At 42.8% G+C, this 17,802-nt stretch overlaps 1 protein-coding gene across 2 annotated transcripts in view; it reads right to left on the minus strand.

The window, feature by feature from the left end:
* The window catches only part of ttll10 (tubulin tyrosine ligase-like family, member 10), an 82,206-nt gene that overhangs the window by 12,096 nt on the left and 52,308 nt on the right, over positions 1–17,802 (minus strand). For both annotated transcript variants that reach the window (XM_062054551.1, XM_062054550.1), the window contains 3 exons: positions 2,250–2,436; positions 2,019–2,190; positions 1,767–1,907 (listed from right to left, as the gene is read on the minus strand). In XM_062054551.1, coding sequence (XP_061910535.1) covers positions 1,767–1,907; positions 2,019–2,190; positions 2,250–2,436 — 500 coding nt within the window. The remainder of the gene's footprint in view (positions 1–1,766; positions 1,908–2,018; positions 2,191–2,249; positions 2,437–17,802) is intronic.

Genomic DNA, 17,802 nt, shown 5'->3' on the forward strand with positions numbered 1-17,802 from the left:
ATATATGTATATATATATATATATATATAAATATTTGTCCTGGGCATGACATTTAAGTGCATCCGGCAGTGGGGGCTCCTCTATCGGGTCTTGGGGCACTAGGAGGTTAACCCCTTTACTACTGTTACCCCAGGTGGCCCTTGGCAAAGGCCTAGTACCTGACTGCCCCCCTAGCCAGATTTAAGAACTACCACAACGGCTGCAATGCGGAAGAAGGCTGCAGCTGAAAAGGGTCCCCAGTCATCTTGGACTCCATGCCACTGGACCCTGACCTGATTCTGTCAAAGATCGTGTGGTGACTGTCTGTGCACCAGTTTCCCCACGTGAAACAAAGTCACGCACAGGCATCCTCCATAAAGGGATACACCCCTACCAGGAGGATTGTCATACTCGTTCGAGTGACCGCCGATGATATACTGTATATATATATATATATATATACACACTACCGTTCAAAAGTTTGGGGTCACATTGAAATGTCCTTATTTTTGAAGGAAAAGCACTGTACTTTTCAATGAAGATAACTTTAAACTAGTCTTAACTTTAAAGAAATAAACTCTATACATTGCTAATGTGGTAAATGACTATTCTAGCTGCAAATGTCTGGTTTTTGGTGCAATATCTACATAGGTGTACAGAAGCCCATTTCCAGCAACTATCACTCCAGTGTTCTAATGGTACAATGTGTTTGCTCATTGGCTCAGAAGGCTAATTGATGATTAGAAAACCCTTGTGCAATCATGTTCACACATCTGAAAACAGTTTAGCTCGTTACAGAAGCTACAAAACGGACCTTCCTTTGAGCAGATTGAGTTTCTGGAGCATCACATTTGTGGGGTCAATTAAACGCTCAAAATGGCCAGAAAAAGAGAACTTTCATCTGAAACTCGACAGTCTATTCTTGTTCTTAGAAAGGAAGGCTATTCCACAAAATTGTTTGGGTGACCCCAAACTTTTGAACGGTAGTATATATATATATATATATATATATATATATATATATATATATATATATATATATATATATATATATATATATATATATATATATATATATATATATATATATATATATATATATATATATATATATATATATATATATATATATATATATATATATATATATATATATATATATATATATATATATATATATTTAGTTATTTTTAAATCCAAAGTATATGTCAAATCAAAGGATGATGCTTCCTCAGGAAGATATGACAGCAATCATTATCCATCCATCCATTTTCTACCGCTTGTCCCGTTCAGGGTTGCGGGGGGTGCTGGTGCCTATCTCAGCTGCATTCGGGCGGAAGGCGGGGTACACCCTGGACAAGTCGCCACCTCATCGCAGGGCCAACACAGATAGACAGACAACATTCACACTCACATTCATTGTATGGAATATGTACTGTACTGTGCAATCTACTAATAAAAGGTTCTTTTTTTTTTTTTTTTTACTAATAAAAGGTTCAATCAATCAATCAATCAATCAATTCACACACTAGGGCCAATTTAGTGTTGCCAATCAACCTATCCCCAGGTGCATGTGTTTGGAGGTGGGAGGAAGCCGGAGTACCCCACGCAGTCACGGGGAGAACATGCAAACTCCACACAGAAAGATCCCGAGCCCAGGATCAAACCCGGGACCTTCGTATTGTGAGGCACACGCACTAACCCCTGTGCCACCACGCTGCCCAGCAATCATTATCTTCCAGCTAATTGGTCCCTGAGAGCTTGTACACAACAACAGCAGCACTCACAGTGAAGGCGCCCAGCACCCAGTCCCTTGGTAGACGCTTGGCAACCTGAAAGCGGTCGTTGACGTACGCATTGAAGCTCTCCATGGACCACACCGTGTCCTCCTTCACCTGGCTGTACAGAGGGTTCTTCTTCTGCATGTACTACAGGTGAACAGCAGGGGGCTCACACACACATCAAGTGGTAAAAGCAAATGACACACTCCAGAATAGCAAATGAATTCGGCTGAAGAGGTCAGTTTTAGTCGGGTGTACCTGATTGGTCAAGTGGGCCGAGAGGTTTTTGGAGCTGGGGTCATAGAGGTCACAGGTGAGTCGCACGTAACCGTGGTGAAAGAAGACCATGTAAGGTGACGTGCAGGCGATCAAGAGGAATGAGCGCACGTCGAACTTCTTCCCTTTTAACAGCAGCGGCCTCTGGATATAACTACACAATAACATGTTGTTCAATACATACAATAATACACGGCGTATTTATGTACTCACTGTTGGACAATGTAGGCCTGAGGCTGGCGTTGAAGGGTCTTTGCTTTGGCCCGTCGGTCCTCAATGTCCTGCAGCTTCACTTTTAAGGCCACGACATCCTGCAGGCTCTTCAGCAGAAAGATCCCCCTGCCCTGGTTCAGAGCAGTAGGCTTGCAGATCCACATTTGACCATTGTTGTTGCTCACACCTGACAAAACAAATACACAATATCACTCATATATGACCAATTGTAATTTGGGTAGATGTGAATGCTGAAAAGCCAAACTGAAATGCTAACAGTTCGCACGCTAGCCAGATAGTGTCAAGTAACAAAAAATATGACTCAACAGTTGGCATGCGTCGAGTAACAAAATACAGTCGCGATTAAAGTTTACATACACTTGTAAAGAACATACTGTCATGGCCAATGTTCCCTCTAATTGTTCATTCAGTGGAGCACATGTGAGCAACATCACACGGGGCAACACCAGCAGCACACCTGTCTCAAACCAATCTTTTATAATAACACTCAAATGAGAGGAGTCATTTTCATGAGATTATTTAGTAATATTAGTGATTTGGCCCACTTGTAATGAAAATAAAAGAAATCTTGTTTTTCATAAGCTATGGATTAGTATTGTACAATATGTCTGGGTGGGGTTCCTGCTTTGGAAATCATTTGTACCCCTTTCAGAGATCACATTTAGTTCCCCTTAAACATCCTCATGTTGCACAATGAAATGTAAGCATAGGATGAAGTGTGCATTCCTGTAACTTTCTCTAGTAACAGCATTCCATGATTAATATCAATAAATTAACATTAATAATAAATGACAGAAAAATAAGCACACGTATGACTGAGGAGTCATAGTGTAACTTTGTGTGGTGTTTGAGTTGTCTGACTTTTTGTGTGGCCATAAACGCACCAGTGGTTTATTGGTATGCGTGTTGGTGACAGATGACAAGTTGGTTTTGGCCTGGTTTGTACGGCAGAAAATGACTAGTTTTGTCGAGATTGAAGTTTTTTACTCATATTTTTGGTGTGGTTATGGCCGAATATAAACAGTTTTGCTCAATAAAATGATCGATATAATTCTTGTCCTCGAAGCATCTCGATAGACGTTACAATAATTGAACAGTGTTCAATTGAACGGTGTTGACGAACTTTAGGGCCGCTTGTTGTCACTGTCACTCAAAGTTGCATTTCAAAATTACACAGAATAAATGTGTTTCTTTTGTTTAGAATTCAGATGGGTTTGATTTGGTGCGCGGCATATATTTGCTGTGCGCAGAGGACGCTTGAGCAGTGCGCAATTGCTCAGGCGCGCACCTTAGAGGGAACGTTGACTCATGGCTGTCTTGAGTTTCCAATAAAGTCTACAACTCTTGTTTTTTTTCTTTTTTTTTTTGTGATAGAGTGATTGGAGCACATAGTTGTTGGTCACAAAAAACATGATGAAGTTTGGTTCTTTTATGAATTTATTATGGGTCTACTTATAATGTGACCAAATCTGCTGGGTCAAAAGTATACATACAGCAATGTTAATATTTGGTATCATCAAAATATTCACAATTATGACCCTGACATGTTCACCATGTTTACTATGAATTGATTAACGTGGACCCCGACTTAAACAAGTTGAAAAACTTATTCGGGTGTTACCATTTAGTGGTCAATTGTACGGAATATGTACTGTACTGTGCAATCTACTAATAAAAGTCTCAATCAATCAATCAATCACATGTGCCCTCTAGTGGCTGGGAGCAGTATATAGATGACATTTAAACAATCTCATTGAATGCTTATTACGTGATGTTTGCCTTTGTTGCCTTCCATATTTAACAATATGAAACTAATTTGGTCCCACTAAAGGTACAAGCATACCTGAATAGGCCCCAAATTCGGTTGGAATCACAAAAAGGTAAAGAAATAGTATGAAAATAGACATATGACTTAACCACATCCACTGTTGTTGGTGCCTCAGCCCTGCCCCTATCGCTATGACAACAGCATGTTCCCCTGGTGATTTTATCAGGGCCTCATGGGAGGTGAAGTGCATTATTTTTCCACTGTTCTCCACCTTCATTAAACCATCGCCAGGACACCTGGTGTCTTAACGCCACCACGCACAGCCTCTTGCGTTTTGACTCTTGTTTGATTGAGGATCCTACTAAGGATACAAGTAATAATAATAATGCAGTGGTACCTCAAGTGAAGAATATCGCAACTTAAGAGTGTTTTAAAATAAGAGCTGTCTCTCGGCTAATTGTTATGGTTTAAAGGCCTACTGAAATGAAATGTTCTTATTTAAACGGGGATAGCAGGTCCATTCTATGTGTCATACTTGATCATTTCGCGATATTGCCATATTTTTGCTGAAAGGATTTAGTAGAGAACATCGACGATAAAGTTCGCAACTTTCGGTCGCTGATAAAAAAGCCTTGCCTGTACCGGAAGTAGCGTGACGTCACAGGTTGTGGAGCGCCTCACATCTGCACATTGTTTACAATCCTGGCCACCAGCAGCGAGAGCGATTCGGACCGAGAAAGCGACGATTACCCCATTAATTTGAGCGAGGATGAAAGATTTGTGGATGAGGAAAGTGAGAGTGAAGGATTAGAGTGCAGTGCAGGACGCCAGGATGTACCTAAATTCGCTCTGACCGTAACTTAGGTACAAGGGCTCATTGGATTCCACACTTTCTCCTTTTTCTATTGTGGATCACGGATTTGTATTTTAAACCACCTCGGATACTATATCCTCTTGAAAATGAGAGTCGAGAACGCGAAATGGACATTCACAGTGACTTTTATCTCCACGACAATACATCGGCGAAGCACTTTAGCTTCGGAGCTAACGTGATAGCATCGTGCTTAACTGCGGATAGAAACAGAAGAAATAAGCCCCTGACTGGAAGGATAGACAGAAGATCAACAATACTACTATTACTTCAACTATCAGGAGACACCGAACCAAACCCTGGACCTGTAACTACACGGTTAATGCTGTCCCGTCTGGCGAAGCCTAGCAATGCTGTTGCTAACGACGCCATTGAAGCTAACTTAGCTACGGGACCTCGACAGAGCTATGCTAAAAACATTAGCTATCCACCTACGCCAGCCCTCATCTGCTCATCACCACCCGTGCTCACCTGCGTTCCAGCGATCGACGGCACGACGGAGGACTTCACCACAATCATCGGTGCGGTCGGCGGCTAGCGTCGGATAGTGCGTCTGCTATCCAAGTCAAATTCCTCCTGGTTGTGTTGCTGTAGCCAGCCGCTAATACACCGATCCCAGCTACAGCTTTCTTCTTTGCTGTCTCCATTGTTCATTAAACAAATTGCAAAAGATTCACCAACACAGATGTCCAGAATACTGTGGAATTTTGCGATGAAAACAGACGACTTAAGCTGGCCACCGTGCTATTCCAAAATGTCTGCTACAATCCGTGACGTCACGCGCAAACGTCATCATACCGAGACGTTTTCAGCCGGATATTTCCCGGGAAATTTAAAATTGAACTTTATAAGTTAACCCGGCCGTATTGGCATGTGTTGCAATGTTAAGATTTCATCATTGATATATAAACTATCAGACTGCGTGGTCGGTAGTAGTGGCTTTCAGTAGGCCTTTAAGTTGCAAGCAAAAATTTGAGTTACAAGCATCCCTGCCAGCAAATGTCACAGTGAACGCCGAAAGATCCGACCAAAACATCCGGTCCTACTGGCTAATTGACTTATAGCTAGAGATGGACACAACCCTTGTTGTCCAACCATTGGAAGGAAGAAAGCGAGCGTAGAGGACAGTACTGAGAAGAAGAAGTGGATGCTGTTCATTAAATTAAAAGACATCTAAAACACGACTGAACGGGTCAACTTGGAGAAGCATTCTGAGTAGAGATGTCTGATAATATCGGTCTGCCGATATTATCGGCCGATAAATGCGTTAAAATGTAATATCGGAAATTATCGGTATCGTTTTTTTTATTATCAGTATCTTTTTTTTGTTTTGTTATTTTTTGTTGTTTTTTTTTATTTTATTAAATCCACATAAAAAACACAAGATATACTTACAATTAGTGCACCAACCCAAAAAACCTCCCTCCCCCATTCACACTCATTCACACAAAAGGGTTGTTTCTTTCTGTTATTAATATTCTGGTTCCTACATTATATATCAATATATATCAATACAGTCTGCAAGGGATACAGTCCGTAAGCACACATGATTGTGCGTGCTGCTGGTCCACTAATAGTACTAACCTTTAACAGTTAATTTTACAAATTTTCATTAATTACTAGTTTCTATGTAACTGTTTTTATATTGTTTTACTTTCTTTTTTATTCAAGAAAATGTTTTTAATTTATTTATCTTTTTTTTTTTTATTCATTTTTTTAAAAAGTACCTTATCTTCACCATACCTGGTTGTCCAAATTAGGCATAATAATGTGTTAATTCCACGACTGTATATATCGGTTGATATCGGTATCGGTTGATATCGGTATCGGTAATTAAAGAGTTGGACAATATCGGCACATCGGATATCGGCAAAAAGCCATTATCGGACATCCCTAATTCTGAGTGTATCAATGCTCGTCTGCACCGTACTGAAGCAGAATGAGTCCAACGCCAGCCAAAGACGTTACAATAAAATCAAAACAGTAGACATTTATTCATGAAAATATGGAAAGGCTGCTAATGAGAGTGGTGAGGACGGTGGAAAAGATCATCAGGACTCCTCTTCCTCCTATCCAGGAGATGGCAAAAAGCCGCTGCCTGACCAGGGCTCAGAAAATCTGCAGAGACTCCTCCCACCCCCACCAAGGACTGTTTTCACTGCTGGACTCTAGAAAGAGGTTCCGCAGCAGGAACCTCCAGGTTCTGTAACAGCTTTTTCCCTCAGGCCGTAAGACTCTTGAACGCATCATAATAATCCCCTCAATTCCCCCCAAAAATGGATTAACTCGCTAATATAAAGACAATATAACATACATCCATAAACGTGGATGCATATGCAAAAGTGCAATATATTTATCTGTACAGTAATGTATTTATTTATATCTGCACCTTATTGATTTTTTATCCTGCACTCCTATGAGCTAATGCAACTAAATTGTGTTCTTATTTGTACTGTAAAATTCAAATTTGAATGACAATAAAAAGGAAGTCTAAGTCCAAGTCTAAGTCTAAGTCTAATGGTGTGTTTGACGGAGAAGCAAGGAGAAAACCTACACTGCAAAAAGTCAGTGTTCAAAAACAAGAAAATTAGGGGTATTTTATTTGAACTAAGCAAAATTATCTGCCAATAGAACAAGAAAATTTGGCTTTTCAAAACAAGTAAAATTAGCTAACCTCAATGAACCCAAAAATACCTTAAAATAAGTATATTCTCACTAATAACAAGTGCACTTTTCTTGGTAGAAAAAAAAAGAGACCTTTTTGCTCAATATGTTGAAAAATATTCTTAAATTAAGTAAATGCTAGTGCCATTATCTTGACATAATGATATGCGCTCGGCATATGAATTATTAATTTAAAAAAGTAGTTTTATACTTGTGAGTGTTGATGACACAGCTTTGCATCAGTTGAAATTCTAGTTTCAAGCATGTTTTACTCAATATACACTACCGTTCAAAAGTTTGGGGTCACCCAAACAATTTTGTGGAATAGCCTTCATTTCTAAGAACAAGAATAGACTGTCGAGTTTCAGATGAAAGTTCTCTTTTTCTGGCCATTTTGAGCGTTTAATTGACTCCACAAATGTGATGCTCCAGAAACTCAATCTGCTCAAAGGAAGGTCAGTTTTGTAGCTTCTGTAACGAGCTAAACTGTTTTCAGATGTGTGAACATGATTGCACAAGGGTTTTCTAATCATCAATTAGCCTTCTGAGCCAATGAGCAAACACATTGTACCATTAGAACACTGGAGTGATAGTTGCTGGAAATGGGCCTCTATACACCTATGTAGATATTGCACCAAAAACCAGACATTTGCAGCTAGAATAGTCATTTACCACATTAGCAATGTATAGAGTGTATTTCTTTAAAGTTAAGACTAGTTTAAAGTTATCTTCATTGAAAAGTACAGTGCTTTTCCTTCCAAAATAAGGACATTTCAATGTGACCCCAAACTTTTGAACGGTAGTGTAGGTCATGAAATCTCAGCAACAAGCTGTAATATCTTACTGAGATCATTTAGGACCAAAACACTTAAAACAAGTAAAACACTCTAACATAAAATCTGCTTAGTGAGAAGAATTATCTTATCAGACAGAAAATAAGCAAATATCACCCTTATTTGAGATATTTAATCTTAATTAGATTTCAGTTTTTGCAGTGTACAAGTCCACTCTCCAAGGAAAATACTGTACATTATTATCACATTACTTCATAAAACAACTGTAGTTCTTTGTAGGTCATTATATTGTATTGTTTTTATACAGTATTTATTATCTAAAAGTTGTTGTTTTTTTCATTTTGAAAGCCAGGTTAAGTTAAGTTAAAGTTCAAGTTAAAGTACCCATGATTGTCACACGCACACACTAGGTGTGGCAAAATTGTTCTCTGCATTTGACCCATCACCCTTGATCACCCCCTGGGAGGTGAGGGGAGCAGTGGGCAGCAGCGATGACCCCGATAGGGACAAGCGGTAGAAAATGGATGGATGGATGGACGTGACATGTTAGAATTGTGCTGTCTTAGGGGGGACAAGCACCGATTCAATTAATTTTGATTCATTTCAATGGGAGACATTGATTTGAGGTACAAGAGTTTTGAGTTAAAGGCCTACTGAAAGCCACTACTAGCGACCACGCAGTCTGATAGTTTATATATCAATGATGAAATCTTAACATTGCAACACATGCCAATACGGCCGGGTTAACTTATAAAGTGCAATTTTAAATTTTTCCCGCTAAACTTCCGGTTGAAAACGTCTATGTATGATGACGTTTGCGCGTGACGTCGATGGTTGAAAGAGAAGTATTCGGACACATTGTATCCAATACAAAAAGCTCTGTTTTCATCGCAAAATTCCACAGTATTCTGGACATCTGTGTTGGTGTATCTTTTGCAATTTGTTTAATGAACAATGGAGACTGCAAAGAAGAAAGCTGTAGGTGGGATCGGTGTATTAGCGGCTGGCTGCAGCAACACAACCAGGAGGACTTTGACTTGGATAGCAGACGCGCTATCCGACGCTAGCCGCCGACCGCATCGATGATCGGGTGAAGTCCTTCGTCGCGCCGTCGATCGCTGGAACGCAGGTGAGCACGGGTGTTGATGAGCAGATGAGGGCTGGCTGGCGTAGGTGGAGCGCTAATGTTTTTATCATAGCTCTGACGAGGTCCCGTAGCTAAGTTAGCTTCAATGGCGTCGTTAGCAACAGCATTGCTAGGCTTCGACAGGCAGCACAGCATTAACCGTGTGGTTACAGGTCCAGTGTTTGGTTCGGTGTCTCCTGATAGTAGTATTGTTGATTTTCTGTCTATCCTTCCAGTCAGGGGCTTATTTCTTTTGTTTCTATCTGCATTTAAGCACGATGCTATCACGTTAGCTCCGTAGCTAAAGTGCTTCACCGATGTATTGTCGTGGAGATAAAAGTCACTGTAAATGTCCATTTCGCGTTCTCGACTCTCATTTTCAAGAGGATATAGTATCCGAGGTGGTTTAAAATACAAATCCGTGATCCACAATAGAAAAAGGAGAAAATGTGGAATCCAATGAGCCCTTTTACATAAGTTACGGTTAGAGCGAAAAAAGATACGTCCTGCACTGCACTCTAGTCCTTCACTCTCACGTTCCTCATCCACGAATCTTTCATCCTCGCTCAAATTAATGGGGTAATCATCGCTTTCTCGGTCCGAATCGCTCTCGCTGCTGGTGTAAACAATGGGGAAATGTGAGGAGCCCTTCAACCTGTGACGTCACGCTACTTCCGGTACAGGTGTGGCACTAAGTGATTTAATTTGACTAAAATAGTTGCCCCCCCATTAAAAACTCTTTAAGGTCAGAAAACTCGATTTAAATACTGTTTATAGACTAATTTTTTGTGATGTCAAGGTTTTCTATGTATTTCTATGCAGCATGCGATATTCAGTTACACCAGCAGAGGGCGCGTGGTGCCGTTGGTATCAGTAGCTGGCGCCGTAGAAGAAGTCTGTCAGTACGTGGTCTGAAAAGAAGCATATGCATCAAGCTCCGGTTGTAACGCTGTGTTAATTGTTTTGCAGGTAAGCTGGCTTGCATAAAACACATACACGCAGTAGTAGAAATTATTCTGTACCTTTTAGAGTAAGCAATGTTAAGCTAATGTCTGTTTTGTGAATGTTATGAGTGAAATTCGAGTCACATTCAGGGTATTTTCTAAGATGGCGGACGTTGGTCCGAGGGTAACCACGGTGACGAGGCAAAATACAGTTAGCTTTAGTTTAAGAGTAAGTTCACAACATAACTCCTCAGAGATACTTGAAAATAAAATGTTAAATGCCATTTATGTTACAAGGACATGCTAAACGAACTTTTGAGTGTTGTATTGATCATAAGCACACCAGATAGGTGTGTCAAAGCTAAATTACAGTTAGTGTGTGCTAAGGCAGTAGATTTACAGTCACACATAGGACAGTAGATTAGGTACAGGTAATGATAAGATGACACAAATAAATACAATAAATACATATAAATACAATACATATATTATTAAACGGTGATTAAGAGCATGATTCTAAGGTAGATAGAAATAGTAAAAAGGGTTTTTGTGTATATATATGTATGTGTATGTGTATACATAAATATATTTTTGGAATATTTGTAAAATTGTTCAACTCCAGACATTGTATTTTGTAGAAGAAGTCTGTCAGTACGTGGTCTGAAAAGAAGCATATGCATCAAGCTCCGGTTGTAACGCTGTGTTAATTGTTTTGCAGCTTGATCCTGAAAAATAAATGTGTCGCACAACGAAAGAGTTGGCCCATCTTTCGAGCTGTGTAACATATTTTGGCGAGCCAGCCAGGAGGGGGCACCAGTGAGTCAACACCACCACCATCGACCCTCCTTCCCAAGAGACGAACCTTATTCTTCTATTAAACATGGAAAAAGTACAGCCACTGCGTGATGAACTGAGTGCAGCCTTGTGGCAGCTGGAGGAAGAGCTTCTCGTGGATGTCTGCGGGCGACTGAAATGTTCCGGCCTGGACAGCGGAGAGTCTCGCAGCAAGTCAAGAAGGGCGCTCATCAATATGGCAGAAGGCGCGTTTGATGAGATTGAGGAAGAACAAGTTGAACAATGTTATATAGAGTTAAGTAAATATATAAATAAATTAAACGGTGAACTATTGTCAAAGAAAGGATCAGAAAAACTGTTTAAGCATGACACTTCCCCCAAAAGTACACCTTCTCCACTCAGAGTTCGACCAGAGCAAAAACATTCTCTGCAAGAGGTAACTTTGAGAAGGGAGTTCAAGATCTGTGGGCAGATAGGTGAACCTGGACAGAGGGATAAGCTATCCTACCTCAGTCTTGTGCGTCAAATTGGGGTGGGGACTGAAAAAGGACATTCAGAGACTGAAATAATCGAAGCAGTAATCAGGGCTATTAGTCCAGGCCTGCCCCTCAGAGATATGCTGGAAATAAAACGTGAACTGACCCTCAATAAGCTGTTCACCATATTAAAGGGACACTACAAGGTAGACAGCCCCACTGAGCTATACCACCAGCTCCTCAATATCTCCCAAGAGCCCAGAGAGACTGTCCTGAACTTTGTTTTTCGTGCCATTGAACTGAAAGAGAAACTGTTGTGGAAAGTCGCAAATGAGGAAACTGATGAACTTTACAGCCGACGCACAATCCAGCGCAAGTTTTTACGTTCCATTGAAACAGGGCTGCTCAGCGATTCCGTTAAGTATCAGTTAATGCCCCTCCTCAGTGATGTGAGCACAACAGATGAAGAATTGATCGAAAGAGTAACTGAAGCGTCAAAGCTGGAAAGTGAAAGACTTGAGAAACGTAAAAGGTCAGCTGCAACCAAGATTCCCAAAGTGCAAGAGCTCCAAACAGAATGCCAGGCGGACCCTGCACCTGTCCAGAGCCCTGCAAAGCCCAGGGAAGCCCAGACTGCAGTGGCCGTGAAAGCTGTGAAAAGTAAAGAGACTAAAAGTGAAAGCGCTGATACACAACAAATCATTGAAGAGTTGCGTAAAGAAATGAAGGTAATGTTTATGACCTTGATGGAGACCAGTCCCCGTGCAAGTGGACCAAAGCAGAGAGAAAAGGGCTGTACAAAGTGTAGAGGAGAGGGAACAGGAGATAACTGTTCACACTGCTTCAAATGTGGGCGTGAGGGTCACTTCTCTCGGGGATGCCGAGCTCTGAGACAGTCGGGAAACGGGGAGGGACTACTGAGATGGGACCAGCAGTAGTCCAAAGCCAATCGTCCCAAGGTGAGCTCCCAAATCCGGAACCAGCCCCCCCACAACCTACAGCCAAGGCCAGTGTAAGCGAAGTTCACTATTTACCCCCTCAACGCAAGTCACAGTTAGTCAGCCTTGTGGGAAACCGATGTACAGTGAACTGTGTTATGGACAATCATCCAGTCAAAGTTTTGTGGGACACAGGGGCCCAGTCGAGCATAGTTAATGAAAACTGGCGACAACAGCATCTTCCCCACACAGTCGTCCGGCCGATAGCTGAACTGTTAGAAAATGAGACACTCACAATTTATGCTGCTAATGACACGCCCATTCCCTACACTGGCTGGATTGAAGTCCGATTTCGGCTCGACAGTGATTCATCCAAAAGTGAGTTTCAAGTGCCAATACTAGTTTGCAGTGACCCAGCAGTGGCCAGTGACCCCATCATCGGCTACAATGTGATCGAGGCCATTGTCAACAACAATGAAGGCAAAACTAAAGGGGGGAGAAAGCAGCTTGCCCACAAAGTGAGTAAAGCTTTTGAAATAACTGTCAGAACTGCTCACAACGTCGTCAAGCTAGTGCAGAACAGCAACGAAGAGTCAGACATTGGTCTGGTGCGTATTGGTGTAAAAACAGTGACATTGCCAGCTAAGAAGGTCACAGTAGTTCACATGCGGGCACATGTTAGTCAACAAGTCAGGGGCCAAGACATGTTGTTCTCGCCTGACACATCTGATCCGCCACCAGAGGGCATCGTCTACAACGAGATACTGGTAAAAATCTCACACAGAAAATTGCCGTACGTGCCCATCCCAGTGACCAATACCACAGACCACACCATCTACTTGCAAAGTCGTAAAGTTATTGGGCATCTTGAATCAGTGAAGACAGTTTATTCTGCAGACATTCAAACAAAAGTAAACAAACTGACAAAAGAAGACAAAAGCAGCACAAAGTTTAAGACAAACACGCCAAACCACACAGAGCCGTCCGAGAATCAACACACACACAGACCAAAGTCGTGGGATCCGCCTGTGAGCCTCCAACACTTAACACAGGATCAACAAGCAGCGGCAAGGAGAATGTTGAGGGAGGAATGTGAGGCATTTGCATTTGACAACGACGATGTAGGCTGCATACCATCACTCAAGATGCACATCACCCTAAGTGACACCAGCCCAGTGCAAAAGACCTACATGTCTGTCCCAAAACCCCTTCACAATGAAGTCAAAGAGTACTTGCAAGATCTGCTCAACAAAGGTTGGACCACACCCTCACGGTCCCCCTACTCGTCGCCTGTCGTGTGTGTTCGTAAGAAAGATGGGGGCCTCCGTCTCTGTTGTGATTTCAGAGAGCTTAATCGCAAGTCAGTTCCAGACCGTCATCCAATACCAAGGATTCAAGACATGTTGGATACGCTGGGTGGAAGCTCCTGGTTTTCAGTGTTGGATCAGGGAAAAGCGTACCACCAGGGTTTCCTTGATAAAGAAAGCCGGCCGCTGACAGCCTTCATCACACCTTGGGGATTATATGAATGGGTGCGCATTCCCTTTGGCCTGAGCTCCGCACCCGCAGAGTTCCAGAGAAGTATGGAGAATTGCTTGGCTGGCCTCAGAGACAATATTTGCCTCCCATACCTGGACGACAACCTTGTGCATAGCAGCAGCTTTGAAGACCACGTTGAACACATCCGTCTTGTCCTCCAGCGATACAAAGAGCACGGTGTAAAGTTGACGCCAAAGAAATGTGAACTTTTTAGGAGTAGTGTTAAGTTTCTGGGAAAGCTGGTGACAGGAGAAGGCTATACCATGGATCCGGCAGAGATGGCGCCAGTGAGGGCCCTAAAAGAAAAAAGACCTGCAACTGTTGGGGAGGTACGTCAAATGCTTGGCTTTCTCTCTTATTACAGGCCCTTCATACCCAACTTCTCTCGTGTGGCCCACCCGCTGTACAGCCTGCTCAGTCCCCCAGCTCCTGAGAAAACCACTACAGCTCCTGCAGAAAAGTTCAAAAAGGGGGTCAAGAAGAACAAAGGCCACATGCCTTCACGCACGCCCATACAATGGACCAGTATCCACCAAGAAGTATTGAACCAGCTCGTCGATGCACTCACGGCGCCTCCAGTCCTCGGGTATGCTGATTTCACCCAACCATTCGTGTTACACTGTGATGCTTCGCAAGTCGGCTTGGGTGCTGTGTTATATCAGCGGCAGCAAGGAAAGATGAGAGTGATAGCGTTTGGCTCCCGCACCCTAAGTCCAGCAGAGAAGAACTACAACCTGCACTCTGGCAAGCTTGAGTTCCTGGCAATGAAGTGGGCCATCTGTGAACGCTTCCGAGATTATCTGTACCATGCTTCATCGTTCGTCGTGTACACAGATAATAACCCGTTAACATATGTGCTCACAACAGCAAAACTCAATGCCACAGGTCACAGATGGGTCGCGGAGCTGGCCGATTACAACTTCACCATTCGCTATCGTCCAGGCAAAACCAACGCTGATGCTGACGGACTGTCGCGGATGCCATTGGACATTGAAAACTACATGAACACCTGCACAGCCGAAGTCAATCAAGAAGCAATAAGTGCATCGATGGAGTCTGTGAAAGTTGAGCAATATGACCCTTGCAAAGGCGTTGGTGTGATCCAGGTCAGTGCCCTAAAGTTGATCAAAGACTCTGACACGAACCAGCCTTTCACTCCAGACCAGATCCGCAAAGCACAGGAAGAAGACGAGATCCTGGAAAGAGTCATCTGGTTTAAGACACAGAACAAAAGGCCGAGTAGAGCTGAAGCAAAGTCCGAACATCCTGCTGTCGCTGCACTGCTCAAGCAATGGCTAAAGATTCACATTGATCCAGATGGTGTCCTGCGTCGCCGCACTGTCCACAGAGAGCAGCTGTTGATCCCTAAAGCTTATCGTCCCCTGGTTTTCAAAGAGCTGCACCAGGAGATGGGCCACTTAGGGGTGGAAAGGACGCTCGACTTGATAAGAGAGAGGTTCTACTGGCCACAAATGAGTAAAGAAGTGGAGCATTTTGTCACCGAAGAATGCGAGTGTTTGAAGAAGAAAAAGCCAAGTAAGCAGACTCGAGCACCTCTGACCACGATCCATACTACATACCCATTCCAACTCGTGTCCATAGACTTCCTTCACTTGGAAAAGTGCAAAAACGGCTATGAATACATTTTGGTAGTTATGGATCACTTTACGAGGTTTGCTCAAGCCTACGCTACGAGGAACAAAACAGCCAAAACAGTAGCGGACAAGCTGTTTAACGACTTCGCACTCAAGTTCGGGTTTCCGACAAGAATACACCATGACATGGGTAAAGAGTTTGAGAACAAGTTAATGGCAAGGCTCAAAGAACTGTCAGGCATCCAGGGCTCACACACGACACCGTACCACCCACAGGGTAACGGACAGGTCGAGAGATTCAATCGCACCCTGTTGTCCATGTTGCGTACCCTGGAAGACAAAGAGAAAGACAATTGGAAAGAGTCGTTAGCTAAAGTTGTCCACGCATTCAACTGCACGAAAAGTGAAGCGACAGGCTACGCTCCGTACTACCTCGTCTTTGGTCGTGCCCCCCGATTGCCAATTGACCTCTTGTTCGACATAAAGAAAGAGAAGTCCCATGTAGATTACGACGATTATGTAAACAGTTGGAAGAAAAGAATGCAAGAGGCCTACGCTATAGCAGCAAAAACAGCTGACAAAGAAGCGGCTCGAGGAAAAGCTCACTATGACAAAAGAGTTAAAGGCAGAGACCTCAAGCCGGGCGATAGAGTTCTCCTCCGGAATCTCACTCCCAGGGGTGGTCCCGCAAAGATCCAGTCCTATTGGGAAGAGCAAGTTTACAAAGTAAAAGAGAGAAAAGCAGAAGATAGTCCAGTGTATCAGATAACTCCTGAAAACGGAAAAGGAAGAGACAAAGTAGTGCACAGAAATCTTCTGCTCCCGTGCGACTTTCTGCCCTGCGAGAAGCCCCCAGCAACTACTCCACCAGCAGCAAAGAGGACGTCCAGACTTCAACGCAGACAGCAGCAGCAGCAACCGCCAGACAACGGTGACACATCCGACGATGACTACAATGGAACCTACCGGTGGTACCTTCGGCCTGGTCCAAGAAGGCGGCAGCAGACTTCACTCAACCCACTGGCGGAGCCCTTCCAGCCTCATCAGGACCCAGTGCAACCTGAAGAGGATTTGCCACTACAGAGCGAAGAGGATTTGCCACTACTAAGTGAAGAGGACATTCCACCAGAGACTGAAGAAAATGATTCGGATCCCGAACAAGACAGTCTAGCACGTGGTGAGTCCAACACTGATGTCTCAGTCGTCGATGAAGGTGAGATTAAGACTATGAACCAGCGACCTCAGCGACAGAGACAACCACCTATGGTACTGAGTTACAACACTTTAGGTCAGCCGACTTGGGTACAGAGGGGTTGTAAGGTAAAGACTCAGGTTATTGAGAGTAAAACTTTTTGGAGACCCTGGGCTGTCCAAGGGTGCTAAGGTTACGGACTAAGTAACAGAAATGTCAGGAGACATTTAATTTTGTGGGGGAGAGTGTGGCACTAAGTGATTTAATTTGACTAAAATAGTTGCCCCCCCATTAAAAACTCTTTAAGGTCAGAAAACTCGATTTAAATACTGTTTATAGACTAATTTTTTGTGATGTCAAGGTTTTCTATGTATTTCTATGCAGCATGCGATATTCAGTTACACCAGCAGAGGGCGCGTGGTGCCGTTGGTATCAGTAGCTGGCGCCGTAGAAGAAGTCTGTCAGTACGTGGTCTGAAAAGAAGCATATGCATCAAGCTCCGGTTGTAACGCTGTGTTAATTGTTTTGCAGGTAAGCTGGCTTGCATAAAACACATACACGCAGTAGTAGAAATTATTCTGTACCTTTTAGAGTAAGCAATGTTAAGCTAATGTCTGTTTTGTGAATGTTATGAGTGAAATTCGAGTCACATTCAGGGTATTTTCTAAGATGGCGGACGTTGGTCCGAGGGTAACCACGGTGACGAGGCAAAATACAGTTAGCTTTAGTTTAAGAGTAAGTTCACAACATAACTCCTCAGAGATACTTGAAAATAAAATGTTAAATGCCATTTATGTTACAAGGACATGCTAAACGAACTTTTGAGTGTT

This window comes from Entelurus aequoreus, linkage group LG07, assembly GCF_033978785.1.
Source record: "Entelurus aequoreus isolate RoL-2023_Sb linkage group LG07, RoL_Eaeq_v1.1, whole genome shotgun sequence".
Classification (NCBI taxonomy): Eukaryota; Metazoa; Chordata; class Actinopteri; order Syngnathiformes; family Syngnathidae; genus Entelurus; species Entelurus aequoreus.